The sequence below is a fragment of the Balaenoptera musculus genome, chromosome 21 (assembly GCF_009873245.2).
Source record: "Balaenoptera musculus isolate JJ_BM4_2016_0621 chromosome 21, mBalMus1.pri.v3, whole genome shotgun sequence".
Taxonomy (NCBI): domain Eukaryota; kingdom Metazoa; phylum Chordata; class Mammalia; order Artiodactyla; family Balaenopteridae; genus Balaenoptera; species Balaenoptera musculus.
This window is the reverse complement of record NC_045805.1, coordinates 11,091,642-11,109,136: the sequence shown is the minus strand read 5'-3', so window position 1 is coordinate 11,109,136 and position 17,495 is coordinate 11,091,642. Positions and strand designations below refer to the sequence as shown.

At 47.6% G+C, this 17,495-nt stretch overlaps 1 protein-coding gene across 2 annotated transcripts in view; it reads left to right on the top strand.

Annotated features, from left to right (window-relative positions):
- Window positions 1-17,495, top strand: part of DLGAP2 (DLG associated protein 2) — a 141,556-nt gene that overhangs the window by 88,425 nt on the left and 35,636 nt on the right. For both annotated transcript variants that reach the window (XM_036838833.1, XM_036838832.1), the window contains one exon: window positions 3,805-4,024. In XM_036838833.1, coding sequence (XP_036694728.1) covers window positions 3,805-4,024 — 220 coding nt within the window. The remainder of the gene's footprint in view (window positions 1-3,804; window positions 4,025-17,495) is intronic.

Here is a 17,495-nt window from a genome sequence, read left to right as displayed (position 1 = left end):
CCAGGGCAGGGGGATGTCAGGAGACCCGCAGGGGCGGGGGGATGTCAGGAGACCCGCACGGGGGCAGGGGGGGGCACCCTGCATCCTCACTCACTGAAGGAAGGACGTTTGCCTTCCTCCGTGTCAGGTTCTGCCATCGTCTCTTCTCTCTCGTCTTTGAAAAGCTGTTTCAGTGTGATCGTAGCTTCTTTCTGTCATGCATCCTTATTTTTTTTAATTATGGTAAAATATACATAGCATAAAATGTACCATCTTAACCACTTCTCAGTGTCCAGTTCAGTGGCATTAAGTACATTCACATTGTTGGGCAAACACCACCATCATGCAGAACTTTCTCGTCTTCCCAAACTGACACTGTCCCCACTAAACACTGACTCCCCTTTCCCCTTCCCCAGCCCCTGCCCCACCGTCTACGTTCTGTCTCTGTGGATCTGAGTCCTCCAGAGACCTCACATGAGTGACTCATACAGTACGTGTCCTTCTGTGTCTAGTTTATTTCACTTTCCCCCAGGTCCATCCATATGGTAGCCTGTGTCAGAATTTGCTTCCTTTTTAAGGTTAAATTATATTCCATTGTGTGAATGGACCGCATTGTGTTTGTCCATCAACAGACACTTGGGTTGCTTCCCCCTCTTGGCTACTGTGAGTAACACGGCTGTGAACACGGGTGTACAAGTGTCTGTTCACGTCCCTGCTTTCAGTTCTTGTGCACGTATACCCAGAAGTGGCATTGCTGCATCAGACAGGAGTTCTAGTTTTAACCTTCTGAGGAAACTCTATATTGTTTGTCACAGCGCCTGCCCCATTTTTCACCCCTGGCAGCTGTGCGCACGGTCCCAGGGCCCCCATACCCTCACTGTCATGCTTGCTCTGGAATTGTCATCCATCCTGACGCCCGAGGAGCCCGCCCCCAGCTGTATGTCGACCTCTCTGCTACCAACGGGACAGTCACCTTTCTCACCATCTTCCCAATTTTCTCTTCTTTGCTTTCTCGGTGCCCACATTCTCCAGAAGCACTTTAAGTGCTTTTCTGCATTTATAGTTCACAAAAGAAATTGGTTGCTTCAGCCCACACTGGTTATTTACCGCACTGGCTTAACGTCCTCCTGGGACATCTCCAATGGGCCTGAGCCTGTGGTTTGAGTTGCCAAGCAAAACACCCACTTTTCCAAATCTCCCTCAAGCTAGTGAACAAATCAGCTCTCAGAGAACAGGTCATTTCAGTTCCTGTCTAGACCAGTTTGAGATCCTTCTCAACTACTTGTTTGGGTGGGAAAAAAAGTCCCCTTCATTTCTAGAACCTCACTGATCAGTTTTGTAGCTGGAAGCACGGGCCGAATGGTCCTCACGGAAATGTCCATCACTCGTTTGTGAAATGCACGTGCAAGCTCGATATTGTCTCTTCCCGATGGAGGAGCTCCTGGGCGCAGGCGGGTTTGCAGAAAGGGAGGGATCCACCGAAATCCTGCGTCCTGGAGCTGGTGGACGCCGGCACCATCAGTCAGTTTCTGGCTTTTTCAGGTTGTCTAACGCGGATCTTTGACATAAATGACATAAAACAATCTGAGACTTTTTGATATAATTCCACATAAGGGAAAACTTAGATTGAAAGGAATTTGTACTCCAGAAAATGTCATATTTCAAACCAGTGCGAGTGTTTCAGATGCGTTTCCCTCACTAGGCACCCAAGGCGATCATGGTGGGGTGTCATCATCTGTCTTTGCCCTGAATTTGTGTGTCTCTTTCCAATGTCAGACACCCTCAAACTATTCGGATGATGCAGTCGCCCAGTAATTTTTCTCTGGTCTTTTCTGACTGAACAACCTGAAGATTCTCTTTCTTACCCTGGGCTTCGGGCCAGCAGTCCCGCCTTTAAATCCCCCTCAGCACCTTCCTCCATGGGCTGTTCTCGCTGGGATTTGTCCCGTGAAAGGAAAGGTGCCATTATTCTAGCTCCTGAATAATCTCAGGTAGAAGCAGGGGAGTCAGGTAAAGCATCTCAGGTAGAAGCAGGGGATTCAGGTAAAGCATCTCAGGTAGAAGCAGGGGAGCCAGGTAAAGCATCTCAGGTAGAAGCAGGGGATTCAGGTAAAGCATCTCAGGTAGAAGCAGGGGAGCCAGGTAAAGCATCTTAGGCAGAAGCCGGGACCCATACCCAAGTCTGCAATTAGAGGTGGGCAGAAGGTGTCTTCCCTATTGAAGGGGAAATCTGATTCTTTTACCTGCTTTTACTCTGTGAACAATTAGAGAAAAGGGATTAATTTGGTGTTTAAAACAATACTTTTTTATTTACCTGTCAACATAACCGGGGGTGTTCAGGAAGTTGTGGGTGACATTTCAAGCAGTGGAATGAGTGACTGTTGGACGTGCTGGGCTGAGACGGTGACCAGGTCGTGGCAGCTGTAAGGACGCGGCTGGGAGGAGTGAGTGGGTGCTGGGGAGTAGAGGGGGTCAGAGGGCAGAGTCTCCTGCGCAGGGAGACCAGCCCAGGTTCCCGGGCCCCTCCGTGAGCCCCGTCTGTGGCCTCTGCCTGAGCCCTGATTCCACTCCCACCCTCCCATGCCCCCCAGAGCCTCAGCCCTCCCGTGCCAGGGTCACCGCAGGCATCCCCACACACGCTTCCATGTTAACATGTGCCCCCCGGGGGGTGGGCCCTAAATACAGGAGCAGTGAGGGCGGGGCCGTTCATCCAAGTCCCCTCCAACCACGGGGCAAACACCAGCCCCCCCGGCCCACCCCTGCCTCTGCCCACGAGCCCTGGGCCTGGGAGCAGCTGCACGTCACCTGCCCAACTGGGGCTTTTCGTTCTTAAAATTCCCATCCCTCCCCCACCCCGTGCTCTTTAACCTTGCCTTAGTGCTCTATGTCACTTGATTGGGTTTCCATTTAAAACCTCTAGACTTGGCTCCCGGGAAACACACGAGCGTTACCACCTAGAAACCTCAGAAGGCATGTCCCGCCATCAACTGCACACACGGAGGCCCTCAGCTCACCCGACGGTCAGGCCCCTGTGTGCACATCTCCTACGACCCCTGCACTAGCCAAAGCCTGATCATTTCTTTTTTAAATACAGTTGGAACGTTTAGGTTCCCAGGGTGACTCTCTACCTGGAAATTAAATCTCAGGCTTGAAAATAATGACTTTACTTGCGGAACCATCAAACAAAGCGCAGGCACTACCATCCCAGACTGAAGGAGGGAAACAGCGTCGCCGGAGTTTAGGTGATACCCATGCTGTGTGTACACGGCAGCACCGTCCCGGACACGGGCCTGTGCTGCTCTCCTGGGACAAGGATGTGAGCGCGTTGCCGAGCTGGGCGCTAGTTTCCAGGACGCTGAGCGGACGCAGAGTGAGATCAGCTCGAGCCGTTTCCATGAGTCTCGCGGGTACAGCCTCCACGCCTGGGGTTGTCTGAGCTGTAAACAGCCCAGGACGCGAAGGCATCACCTGGAAACGGAGAAAGAGGGAAGACTAATATTCTGAACAGCGTGCGAAACTCTTAAGCTCCCCGTCTCTCTTGCACTGGTAATAACTGCCAGCCATCCTTTAAAGTTCTGCCTCGGGGTCCACAGGCTTTCAAGGACCTCTTGAGAGTTGGCGGTTTTCCTTAGTGTTTTGTAAGAAATAACACAATAAGCTGTTTCCCAAGCGTAACGATTCCCAATGCTGATTTCAAATTAATTATGCTGAAAATGGAAGATGGTAAGTGAAGGTGGGGCTGACCTGTGCTCTCTTTTCTTTTGCGACGTGGCCGTGATGACCTTGGCTGGGTCTCGCCATCACCCGGGCTGTCGGTCGTTCCAGATGAGCGAGGCGGACATCAATGGGCAGCTGGAGTCGGTGTGCGAATCCGTCTTCAGTGAAGTGGAGTCTCAGGCCATGGACGCCCTGGGCCTCCCAGGAGGTTTCCGCACACGGAGTCACAGTTACCTCCGAGCCATTCAAGCTGGTTACTCGCAAGACGATGAACGCATCCCCATGGTGATTCCCTCTGACGTCAGCTCAACCACCAGACCCACGGCAGGTAAGGGACGCCCTCTGACCTTCCGGGGGCACGTACAGGCGTGCGCCACCTCTGTCCTGCAAGGAGTGGGTGTAAGTTACCCTCCAAACGTTTGGACACCTCCCAGTTACGCTTGTGACACGGTCCTGTTTGCAATGGTGTTTTGAAACATTTCTTTCATAGCTAACCTTTCTTCTTCTTAGGAAGAAATCTGTTGGTTGTCGAGGTACTTTACAATACTCATGTAGGGTCTTCATAAAGTTTTATATAGGAAAATTCGGAAGGTGATTGTGTTTCAAATACCAAAGTTGAACAGATTGCAGGAAAGCCTCAGCTGACGTGCGATGACTCCTGGGGTCCTTCAGCGCGGGTCCAGCCTGAGTCTCTGTGGCCTGGTGAGCAGATCCATAACCACGATTCAGTGCCGCAGAGCAAATCGATTGTCAATGTAAATTCACTCATCTTCTCGGGGCTGTGCGGTTCAAGGTCACAGTTTCCTTCAGTCCTTAGGGAAAACCACATCCACCCCTTTGAAAATTTACCACCTAAACTAAGAATCACTGCGCTATGGTTATTTATACAACACAGTGAATAAGCGTGGCCTGGGGACACCCCTAAAACAGCCAGCATCAAAGTCGCCGAGCCACATAGAAAGGCCAAGCCGAGCAGCCGAGGCACAAGCAGCGATGCGAAGAGTGTGAGATCTGGACCTGCGGTCGTGTGGGGTAGCGGGGAACAGGGACAGTTCTGGGAAGGACTGGAGAGAAGCTGGCTCATGGGACAGCACTGGGGACCAGAGTGGGGGAGGGCCCGTGTCACCACGCCATGGGCGGAGCTGGGTGTGTCTGAAGCCAAGACAATGAGCGCGACTTTGGGGCGACTGCATGTAATTACAAGTTGCAGGCCTCAGGCCGCTGCCGTAAACCTCTGCTGTCCCACACAGCACCTGTAGGTGGGACACAAGGCGAACCAGATTCAAACCCACTCCGTCATCCCTCTAAGGCCTTGGGCAGGTTAGCTTTTCAGATTCTCGGTTCTCCGTGGTGTCCAAGAGAAGTGGTAGCTCTGAGTAACTGCTTAGGTCAGCCTGAGGATTAGTGCGCAGAGCGCTGTGGACCTCGGTGATCTTTTTATGTTGTCCTGTGGCCCAGGGTGGAGGTGGTGATGCCCTCCGACGGCTGAGCCCGGGGCCTTCCGAAGAAACGCCGGGGGTCACCGTGGGCGCAGTTCTGGAAGCCCGGCCCTGCGGGAACCATGCGGGGCTGCAGGGGCGGCCGTTGGGGGCTTGCGGGCGGCGGGACTGCACCCCTTGGGAACCCTGTTGTCCGTGAAGTTGGGGACTGCCCCTCGTAGGGGTGGAAAAAAATGTGGAAAATGAGCAAACTTAGGGAAGTAACGAGCCTTACCGTCCTTGCAGTTTATAAAAACACAATTAAGAAAAAAAAAAAAAAACAACACAATTAAGGGGTAATTACTGATATAGTCACCAATATTCGCTGAGTGTCTCCTACGAGCAAGTGACAATTAAGCGCTCTCCTGGTCTTCAGAAATGCTTTGAAACAATAATTACCTAGTGGGAAATGACTTTATTGTTTATAGAGCTGTCATTCCAGGGAGACTAAAAGTAAAACAGGTTTCATAGAGATAATACAAGAACCAGTGCAGAACTCAGACTAAAATTCTAATTTATGTACATATCATTTTACCAAGTACATTTTTGTATTCCCAACATGTATGCACCCAAAAAAGCCCCAAAATGCTTCTCTTCAAAGTTTCTCCTGGATCTTGGCCTAGCTACGGAGTCACAGTTTCCTCCAGACTGTGGTAGAGCCAGAGAGCAGGCGTGCCTTCCAGAGTTAGGGAATGGTCTGGGAAATAAGAGGAGACATGGAAAACCTTAGGAGAAATATCGAGTTGCCTTGAAATAACTGAAATATCGAATTACAAGTTGCCTTTTTGAAGAAATGTAGGTGCAGATGAATCCTGAATTCCTCCCTTCCCCTGTTTTACTCTAAGCATTGTAAACTGAATATTTATATTCCGTTCCTAAATAGAATTGAGATGGCGTGCAACAGTAGTCTACTTAATAAGACTGCGAAAAATACCAAAGAAATGAGAAACCTCTGTCTGGAAAAACGTAGAAAAACAAAAGCATCCAACTGAGGAGGATGTAAATGCCCACTTTCTATTAAAACTGAACCTCCAGTTAGATTCAGAGTCTCCTGTCAGAGAGGCAAAAACAGGGTTTCAATGATTTTGTGTTAAAATACTGCTTGGAAGATCATATAACATTTAATAGCTATCCTTGGTTGACGTGTGCGTATGTGTGGAGAGGGAGAGAGATTATTTTGACACATTGATTTTCTTTTATACTTCTAAAATTAGCTTTTGAAAATAATTCCCAAAAAAAGTTATTTTCAAAGACATTCCCGGTGATTATTTCGAAGAATAAGATTCATTTAAATGTTTCTTTTTGAGCTTGAAACATGAAAGTTGGTGTTCTTTTGTTGTCTCACCTATATGAAGGCAAATATGTTATATTAATATTCTTCTAATAATAATTAAATATCAACCATATGCATGAAAGGCTTTAGAATATGTATTAGACATTCTATTTTCTTTTTTCATTTTTTTATACAGCAGGTTCTTATTAGTTATCTATTTTATACATATTAGTGTATACATGTCAATCCCAATCTCCCAATTCATCCCACCACCACCATCCCCCTGCCACTTTCCCCCCTTGGTGTCCATGCGTTTGTTCTCTACATCTGTGTCTCTATTTCTGCCTTGCAAACCGGTTCATCTGTACCATCTTTCTAGATTCCACATATATGCGTTAATATATGATATTTATTTTTCTGTTTCTGACTTAGTTCACTCTGTATGACACACTCTAGGTCCATCCACGTCTCTACAAATGACCCAATTTCGTTCCTTTTTATGGCTGAGTAATATTCCATTGTATATATGTACCACATCTTCTTTATCCATTCGTCTGTCGATGGACATTTAGGTTGCTTCCATGTCCTGGCTAGCTATTGTAAATAGGGCTGCAATGAACATTGTGGTACATGACTCTTTTTGAATTATGGTTTTCTCAGGGTATATGCCCAGTAGTGGGATTGTTGGGTCATATGGTAGCTCTATTTTTAGTTTTTTAAGGAACCTCCATACTGTTCTCCATAGTGGCTGTATCAATTTACATTCCCACCAACAGTGAAAGAGGGTTCCCTTTTCTCCACACCCTCTCCAGCATTTGTTGTTTGTAGATTTTCTGATGCTAGGCATTCTATTTTCAACATTGCCAGGTTCATGCTGCTAGTAAATGTTTTGCTTGTTTGGGGGGCTTGAGTTCACCTGTTTTTCCCTCAACCCTTCAAGGCCGTGGTGATTCAGCTGAAACAGACGCTTGCAATCTAATCTCCAGGGAGCTGAAATAGGACCAGAATCCACCGCTCAGCCCTGGGACCTGCAACCATGGGCGTATCTCCATCCCACTCTTTCTCTTGTTACGAAAAAAACCCACTTGCTGATTAGGGTCCTCTCGCTAAATGAAGTGGCTTTGAAAATATCTACTTTCATGTCACACATGGTTTCTTTCTCATCTGTGAAATGATTTATCAGATAGATTTACTTGTCTAAATATGCATTTCACCCGATTTTCCTAGGGAGAGAAGGTTATTGATATCATGGAGGAAAACTCTATAAAATTAGATTATACTGATTTTTCTCTGGGTCAAAAATTGTCTCAACATATGTCAGAACTGATTCCAGACGTCATTACAAGGAAGGGAAAATCCATACAAAGCACGACAGAGGAAACAGCCATAAACCTTGTTTTATTTGGTTGTTTATGTTTCTATAGTACTTGTCCCTGAAGCATACATCATGATTTCCAGTTCCCAAGACAGCCTCCACCGTGTGCAGTCTGGCACCTTCCTAAGCTCTGGCCACGTGACTCCAGCCTGTTCCCCCATGACGTCCCCTCCGACTCCCACCCTCCTTCCTTCCTCGAGCCAGGACCCTTGGGGATTCTGTGGGGCCATCACGATAGCAGGAGTGATCAGTCACTATAAGAAATGACTGTTTAACTTGTGGAGAAGTGAACCAGTCAGATTTAACATTTAACATCCTACACCCTGAATAATCAGTGATTCAATAAATGAATTCATGCTTGCATAAAGAAACGGATGGATGAATGAATCATTCAGCTAGATTTTAGGATCCTGCAGAGATCCAAGCGCTGCGGGGCCAACCCCTCAGGCCTCCCAGGCAGCCCGCCCTATGCACCTGCGTCACCCTCTTTGCGGCGCACCCGGCCGTGCTCACCTGGAGCTCTGCTTAGCCCTCCAGCTGGTCCCCTAAGTGCCTTCTCACCCACCCTCCACCCAACTTTCTGAAAATTCAGCCTGGTCCAGCACTGCCCACCTGGTACCCCCATGGTTTCGTGGTTTCCATGAGCCGAGGCGACAGTGTCTGCAGCCAGTGTGTGACCTGAATGACCCGGCCCGGCCCCCAGCTGCCCTCTCACCCCCTCCCCTGGCACTCACCCCTCCTGACAGTCTCTCACTTCTGGGCTTTGGCATATCCTATTTGCTGAGACCAGAATTTGCTTTTTCAGATTTTTTTTTTTTTTTTGCCTAATTCTTAGCTATGCTTTCAGAGTCAACCCAGGAATCATTTCTTCCAGGAAGCCTTCACTGATTTGCTCTTCATCTAATTCCTTCCCTCCTACCCCCCTATCAGATGCATTCCAACAAAAGTACATATTTATTAAAACAAAAAAATCCTAATTTTCATTTATGTTTAAAATGTACTGGGAATTCCCTGGCAGTCCAGGGGTAAGGACTCCATGCTTTCACTGCTGAGGGCCCGAGTTCAATCCCTGGTCAGGGAACTAAGATCCCACAAGCCGTGAGCGTGGCCACAAAAAAATAAAAAATAAAAAAAATGTACTTCCCTTTTTAAAGATATAGAGATATGAGATGGCAAAACATTTAGGCTACGGTAGCAAATTATATTTACTATTTGTGTATACTTACATCCTCTCATAAATATGTTTAGAAAGCATCGATATATGGCTTTTATTTCTTACAATATGTTAGTTAAAAAAAATTAAATTAAATCAAGTTATTTAAATTCACAAAATTATAAAATATTCTAAGAACTTTGAAAAGAAAATAATTTTGCTCTCAGGAAGAAAGAAATAGTGTAGCAATGCTTTTCAATCAAATCACTCACTGTCAGGATTTAGTTTTCTTTCCTTGCGATGAGGTAGAAAAGAATTAACATTGGAAATCAGAGGAATGTGTCCATAAATTCCTGTACACAGAGTTTATTGATTATCTGGACTTAATAATTTTCCATACATTATCTTTAAAATGCACTAAAAAGTATAATGCACTTGTTACTTTTGCAACTTCAGATTTTTCTTCTTTGCTTATAGTTTCCAAGAAACACTTTGACAGTTTAATGTGGTGTATTTGGACTTATACAAAATGGTTTCCTGTTAGGTATTTCTATTTTCTGGAGAATTCGCCTTTAAGAAAAATAAACCTTTGAAGCATCGTTCAGAAAGGGAAGAGAAGGAGAATTCCTGAAACCTGTTTGTCTTATGCTATCACTGTTTTTCCCATTCTGTTTGCTAGTCGTTGGTTGATTTTTGCTTTGGACTAGTGGTTGAGGACTAAGGCATTTCCAGCTGAGGAATGCTGGAAAATTCTATGTGTGATACCGGTGATGGTTAAGTTTATGTGTCAACTTGCCAGGCTTGGATGTTTAGTCAAACGTTATTCCGGGTGTTTCTGTGAGGGTGTTTCTTTGACAAGTTAACTTTGGAGTGAATAGACTGAGTGAAGCAGATTGCTCTCCCTAATGTGGGTGGGCCATGCCCAATCAGTTGAAGGCCTGAACAGAGCAAAGAGCTGACCTTCCCCTGAGGAGGAGAGGATTCCCCCTGCCCGACTGTAGGAAATCTGCTATTTCCCACCTTAGAACTTGGACTGAAACATCAGCTTTTCCTGGGCCTTGGGCTGCTGGCCTTCGGACTGGAACTTACCCATCAGCTGTCTCTCCCAGCTGGCTGACTGGCCCCCCAGACCTCCAGTCCTGACAGCCCCCATAGTCACATGAGCCAATTCCTCACAATAAACCTCTTTATGTATGGATACATTCTCTTGGTCTGTTTCTCTGGACAGACGTGACTAATACAGTATCTCCAAAGAATATTTCTTCAGGTTCTATGTTTTAAATGGTCAGAGTATTTACACAGAGAATTTTCACCAGCCGGCCTTCTCTCTCTCTGACAAAAACCCAGACTTTAACAAGATGAATCAGAATCTTCTGTCCTTGTGGCTGGGCGGCCAGTGGGGGGGAGGGTTCATTAAGATGGAAGGTGTTTTCACAGATGTCGATAAGCTACATTTGAAAATGATCAATCAGGCAGATGTAAAAGTATGAAAACACCATTCGTTTCAGAAAGCCGGCGGTTCCCAACAGTCACATGACAGGTTTTAGGTGCGTCCAGGGAGCTGGCCTGCGGGACACCGTGCTCCCTGGGGACATGCGTGGCCCAGGCTCGGACCCAAGGCAGCAAATGCTACCTTCTGGGGGCCACACCCTCCCCTGGGGCCTAGGGACATCAGAGAAAAGAAGTCCCACTTGGCGGTTCAGGTGAGTCCCTGAGAGTGTCCTCGCTGCCAGGACTGGGTTGGCACTGGATGGGTGACTCGTTAACCAGGGCTGTCAGCGTGCATGAGCCAGAGGGCAGGTGAAGTTCTGGTCTAGGAAGAGAACCGAGGGTGGCAGCCAGAGAAGCCAGTGTCCATCACCATAAAGGAGGGAGTGAGAGGCCCAGCATCGGAAGCAACCAAGAGGCAGTCAGCTGGCGGCTGAGGGAGGGCCCAGGACTCAGCAGAAACAGAGCTGCAGGGCCCGGAGCTCATCCTGACTGCTGGGTTAAGGGCATGTAGTTCCAGGGAGACGGTTCCCATCCTCACCTGGCGGGTCTGCAGCTGACGCCCTGCAGGAAACTGTAACGAGGAAGCTGGCAACAGTCTCCCCACAGAGGCCGCGGGCTCCAGAATTGAGGTCCCCAACCTGGAATCCATGGGCCCCTGGGGGTCCCTAATATATCCAGGAATTTGGGGCCACATGAACTGAGCTGGGATAAAAAGTGGATCTTTATTTTTTCTGACGTCTGACTGTAACTCACAGCGCCCTGGGTTAGGAATGCTACGGAACACGCTCCCGTTAGCAGTGCGTCTGACTCTGAGTGCTGGAGTGTCAGTTCAGAGTCGCCCCACGATTCCTGCAGGGATCTCGAGACACCGTTTATGCTCATCAGGCTTTGAAATTACAGTAGTTATTAGTCCCGTTGCCCGATCTCATTATGTACTGCATTAACAGACACGAACATATCACAAACATTTTTAACATTTTGATGATTATATTTTGATGTAATTTTTTTTTAACATTTTTTTTTATTGATGACCTAACATGTGTTTTATTTATTTATTTATTTATTTTAGTTTTGGCTGTGTTGGGTCTTCGGTTCGTGCGAGGGCTTTCTCTAGTTGCGGCAAGCGGGGGCCACTCTTCATCGCGGTGCGCGGGCCTTTCACTATCGCGGCCCCTCCCGTTGCGGGGCACAGGCTCCAGACGCGCAGGCTCAGTAGTTGTGGCTCACGGGCCCAGCTGCTCCGCGGCATGTGGGATCTTCCCAGACCAGGGCTCAAACCCGTGTCCCCTGCACTAGCAGGCAGATTCTCAACCACTGCGCCACCGGGGAAGCCCTGATGTAATTTTTTAATCCTCTGCATTTTAGTTTTTGAATTTAAAACGTTATCTTGAGAAGGAGGGTGTCGGCTTGACCGAGCTGCTGACGGGTCACAGCCCAGCGGCAGGTATCACAGTAGGATTTCTCTGCTCTGACCAACAAGGCATCCTGCAGCCACAGGGTAAGATATGTGCAGTTTTCAGTATTTGCAGTATTAGGTTTTCTTTTAGATAATCGATATCAGAAATTATTTTAACTTTTACTGTTGACTGTCTTTCCTCCACTGCCATGAGAGCAAGCACCTTTAGGAGCTGTTAAACACTGTATCAGAAACTTCTAGAGCAGGGGCTGGAGTTTACCACCCACGAGTGTTCAATTTGCATCAAAGGACACAGTACACAACAGGGGGACAGGATGCATCCAAAGGGGCCCAGGGTTTCTCTGTCCTCTCACTGCTAGTCACACAGAACATGCCTTCTGATTTCAGCAGCAGTATGTGTGCAAACACCGCGGGGCGAGGAGGCCCGAGATCTGCTTGGGGTGGGGTCTTTCATGGCGCACTGGCCACATGGGCACCTGCAGCTACGTGACCAGTCTTACCCCACCAGGCTCTGGTGAAACCAGCTGGAAATCACAAATGCCACTGTCACTACTAAGCAAGGCTGCTACTCATGGGCTGGCACATCTTGCCTAAGACAGCGCACAAACCCATGGTTCTGGGCGTCGTTGATCTTTAGTTACTGTATTTCCTAGTATCAGCCAAGGTCAGGTCAGGACCACACTTGGGCACTTTGGGATTTGCTGCAGCTGAGTTTAGATTTGCCCAATCTCCTGATCTGTACGCCTGGGCTGTACAGGACTCAGTAAATATTTGTTGAATGTAAGAATGGTTGACTTTAGAATTTACAGCGTATAAAATATTTAAATCTATTTACACTAACAGTTTGCGCTCACTTAATATTTAAAATTCAGTATTTAAACTCCCCCTCTGCTAAGCCCTTCCCTCAGACCTCTCGTTCAGCTTTTTCTCTCGGATGTTTTTCTTTGGATGGTACCAACTCATGGTACCCACCGACTTCTTTATCAGATATTCAGTGTGACATGTGAGTGGATCACCTACAACTTAGCTGTGCAAGAAATAACACAGTAGTTTATTTTCTTTAAATCAGTTTAATACCAATTCTGAGTGTCCCACCCCTCCTGCCTGATATTCAGCCTTGGTCATTTTGGGGTGAACCCAGGGCATTACAAGGCCAGGACTCCCATGTGGCATCAAGGCATCTGGAGGCCCCCGGTCACGGACACCCGCTGCCCTAAGGTCTCCGTGTCCCTTTCCGCATGGCCTCAGGGTTCTTGGGCCTCCACTGCATGGTCAGGACTCAGCTGCTCAGAGACCCACAGGTTCTCCTCCTGCCGCCATTCTCTGCAGACCTCTGTTCTCTGGCCTCTCCCCACTGACCCCTGGGCAACCTCTATTGAGTCTAGGTTTTTACCAAAGTCAAGGCGAGGTTAACCTGGAGTTACCTTCCCCCAACAAAATCTTTGCAGAGAGGAACCCCAGAGCTGCTTGCAATGGGAAGGATTGTGGGAAAAAACATACAAATAATATCCTGAAGTTTTATCCTGCAATGTAGGTCAAGTGCAGAGGTTTTCCCAGAATGGCAGCAACCCATGCCTGTTAATTACTCCTCAGATGATATCTGAGCACTTCTGAAAAGAGGTCCTTAGTGGCCCACTAATTGCAAAATCATTTCAGATGATCCTTCCAATTTTGATTTTGATTCCCTGAAAAGGTAAGAATTATTCAGGCATATAAACTGAATTTGAGGGAACTGCCTTTCTCTAACATTGAGGATGTCCAAAAGCCAAATACACATAGATCAAAATATTTTTTAAGTGAGGAAAAAATTCCATCACTAACTTCCTTTTGCCTTTACAAAGGTACTGGCGCTATTCAAAACCCAACCTTATAGTTAGTGCTGGTTGGTTATCATTTATTTTCAGTAGAGGCATTAGGCCAAAACAGAATTTGTTTAGGCCATTTTAACATTCTCAAGTTTGGAGGAAGAGATTGAATGAGGTTGCGATTAATCTTTCAACCCCTTTTCAGAAGCCAAAAAAAGTAGAGTGCTACACACATATATACCTAGTGGGCTTGGTTTATGGTTTTAGGGATTTGGGCTATATCTGCCTGGATCCTTTCAAATGACAGATAGGTGGCAGTGAAACATAGTAAGGAAATAGTTCTATAGACCATAGGAAACACATATTCATATGCGTAAAGCATTCCTTTATAAAATAATTAATTACATTGGATTTATTTCATCCTAACGTAGCCACTAAGAGGCAGAGCCATGCTGCGCTTTTTAAACACAAATAATGGGAGAGCTTTGAAATTCCCAGTGGGTTTATCATAAAGAACATTTATACTTCCGTTTATCCATTTATTACTTTTTGGAAGCCAAGAAGGAGAGGGATAAGGAAGAATGAACTGATTGATCGTATCCAGTGTTACCATGAGTGTAAGAAATAAGAAGGAAACGGTTCGCCAGCTAAGGAACAGTGCTCATTTCTGGCATGAACAGGTGTAGGTCCGCTGAATTCCTGGAGAAAAACCCATACGGCAAATATGGGGCAAGGCCACCTTTCCAGTTCTTTAAATTGTCTGTGTGTGCTGTGATCGCTTTCTCTAATGGACAGTTGGTGTTTTCTTTATCGGTTTATGGGTTTATAGCAGGTCTTTCCTGCACTGCCATTTTGATCAGTCACACAATCAACGGAATCAAATCCACAGATTTTTATTTTGTGTCTGATGTCTCTAAAATACTAAAGAGATGCTTCATGAAATGAAGGGAAACAGAATTTGAAATAGATTTAGAAGCTCTGGACACATCTGCAAATAGATAATCACCATGCTCAAATTTTCTCTGCTAATACTTGGTAGTTAACATTTGATCCCTTCTACTTATTAACGGTGAGTTATTACAAAGTGGTCTATGATTCATGAAATGCTCAGAGTTCTCTTCTCTTCCTAATATTTACGGCATGAACTTAGATCTTAGATCTTAACTGTGGGACAGAGAAGTCTCCTCCCACACACTCTTTCCTGAAGACTGAGGCTTAGTTGTCACTGTGAGGGAATTTTCTAAAAGGTTTGTACTAGGTGGCAGACGGTGCCAAAAGGAAATGAGTTCCTTTGGCGCTTGGGGTTACTGAAGAGGCAGGTGCTGTGTGCTTCTCAAAGGATGCTCAGAGTCTACATCTGCATCCCTTGTATGTAGATGACAGGAGCGTGGGGACAGAGTCTCTGAAGCAGAGATACTGGGGATAGGACAGATACAGGCTCCATTACCATTGCTCCAAATCTAGGTCTCCATACCCATTTCCACCAAGAAAATCCCCACTCAGCATAATTCTGGCATCACACGGAAAGTATCTGGGGAGTAGCGCTAACAAAGAAACCCATTCACTCTCTCAAACCTACAACCCAAGGTCCAAGTGCTGAAGCTAATAGGATTGACAGACGTCCTGCGTGGCTGAAACGGGGAACCCGCTAGGTTCCATGTGCCGTGTGTTGAGTGGGCAGCCCTGAGGCTGGCAGAAATGAGCGAGACCTGTCACAGCAGCGGGAAGGTCCCCTGGGAGTCCAGGATCCTCAGCGTCAAGCCGAGAGCGGCTTCCAGCTCAGCTCAGCTCAGCTCTTGATCAGCGACCCCAGCTGCACTGGTCCTCAGTCAGGCGTCAGCTCCATCGTCAGGGAGACCCAAAGCCCCAGGGTGCCCAGAGGGTGGAGGCCACAGAGGCAGCTGTGGGTCACTGGCCCTCCATCCCTCCCGAGGATGGTCTGCGTGGCCCTTCGGCTCCTGCCTGCGGTGCTCGGCCACCAGCCACCTCACACGCAGCCCTGATGTCTTCGTTCACTGCGCGAATCCGCAGAACCACCCAGGGCAGGTGGAGTCTTCTCGCCACTGAGAGTCAAGGAACGCGGGAAAATGCCTGATTGACGGGGCACCTGCCAGGCTGCAGGAAAGCTTCTGTTTCTAGTCTCAGTCTGGATCTGTGCTCATCAGAACCAAATATGAAAGGTTAGGGAGAAGAAAGATGGATACTGTCCTGCAGGTGTGGATGCCCAGGCAAGCCCCGCCCACCGTCCTGCAGGTGTGGATGCCCACGGCAAGCCCCGCCCACCGTCCTGCAGGTGTGGATGCCCACGGCAAGCCCCGCCCACACTCCAGGCACTTAGAGGCCCTGCCTGTGGCTGGAGATCAGGGAGTTCCTTTTCTGAAGCCCCGTTTGAATGATTCCTCTTTTCCCTTCAGTTAAGTTGGCTTTTTTTCTAGTCATACACTCATTAACATGCAGGTGTGGAATTTAGAGCTGCTTGTGTTTCTTTCTCTCTCTCCTTTAAGAAAATAATTCCATGAACCTGGTGCTAACTGAATATTAAACTAGACCCCAGGTTTAGGCAGAAAAGTCAATTGGGTTTTATACACATCGTGGTACTTTTCACAAACACGTCATGAAGTTGCACTTGGAGTCTGTCAGCTAGAGCATCCTTTGGGTTTTAATGAAGCGTCTGGCTCAGCGTCTCCCGGGACAAAAGAACAGGAAAGCAGGGATTTCCTCACCGTTGGGTCCCCAGGGCCTGGAATGTGCTAAACATTGAAGAAATACTTGCTGAGTTTTTAATGAAAACAATGAACAAACGGGTTAATTAGTAAAGGATGTTTTTCTCTCTGAGCCGCCCTCAGGTGGTAGCACTGTTCCCAGTGCAGGTGGTTTTCACTCTGTGATTGAAGTTATGAGTTTAGAGCTGAGAGTAAAACTTTTTAATGTGACGTTGACAGCACACTGCAGTCACCAGCAGACATCCAGGGACGCATCGATCAGCAAACCAGTCCTTTGTGGGGACTCATTTAGGGCCTCTTTGTGCTTCATTACAGACTCTGCGTCATCAGTTTTCTAGCTCCAGGTGTCAGGGTCAGGTTTTCTTTTTAATAAAGAATATCGTGGGAGGTGGAGCCCAGGAATGGCAGGCAGCTGGCAGACCGACACGTTGCCAGCAGTTTCTGAAAAGCAGAGTAAATGGCCACTTTGGTCCATGTCTCATCTCCTCCCTGTTTTATCTCAAGGCCGGGCTCGGGGATGACTCACTATTCAGTCTCCGTGCCAACCTCTTCTCTCAATGCACCCTCTCCTGCAGGCCAGGGAGGGACATGATTTCCTGGAGATTGGAGGCTGCAGTGAGCCCTTCACGCTGTTAGAGGCCCCTGGTTTTCAGGGTCCCATTATTAATGGGGGAATTCAGAGCAAATACAGTTCCATGGCCAGGACAAAGCAGGAGTTTACAGACACGTTGTGTTTGCACCATATTTGTCCTTGTGCTGGGTCGGCGAGCTTTGTTAGGGAGTAGGATCCATCCCTTTGCAGAAGGTGGAGCGGGGCCTGGAGCCCCATGGCCGCTGACGGCGGTGCCAGAATAGGGCCAGGGTCTCACTGCGTCCAGGCAGAGCCACTACACCCCATCCCACGCCCCTAGTGGCCACCAGCATCCTGGCCACACGACCTGTTCGTGCTCAAACTGTTAGTAGTTACTGATTCAAGCAGGCTCAGAAAGGTCACCGGGAAGCCCCCGGCCGGGAGCTCTGATTTATTGGCACAGTTGACTGCTTGATCTCAACACGGCACACACAGACGATGCCTCTGACGCTT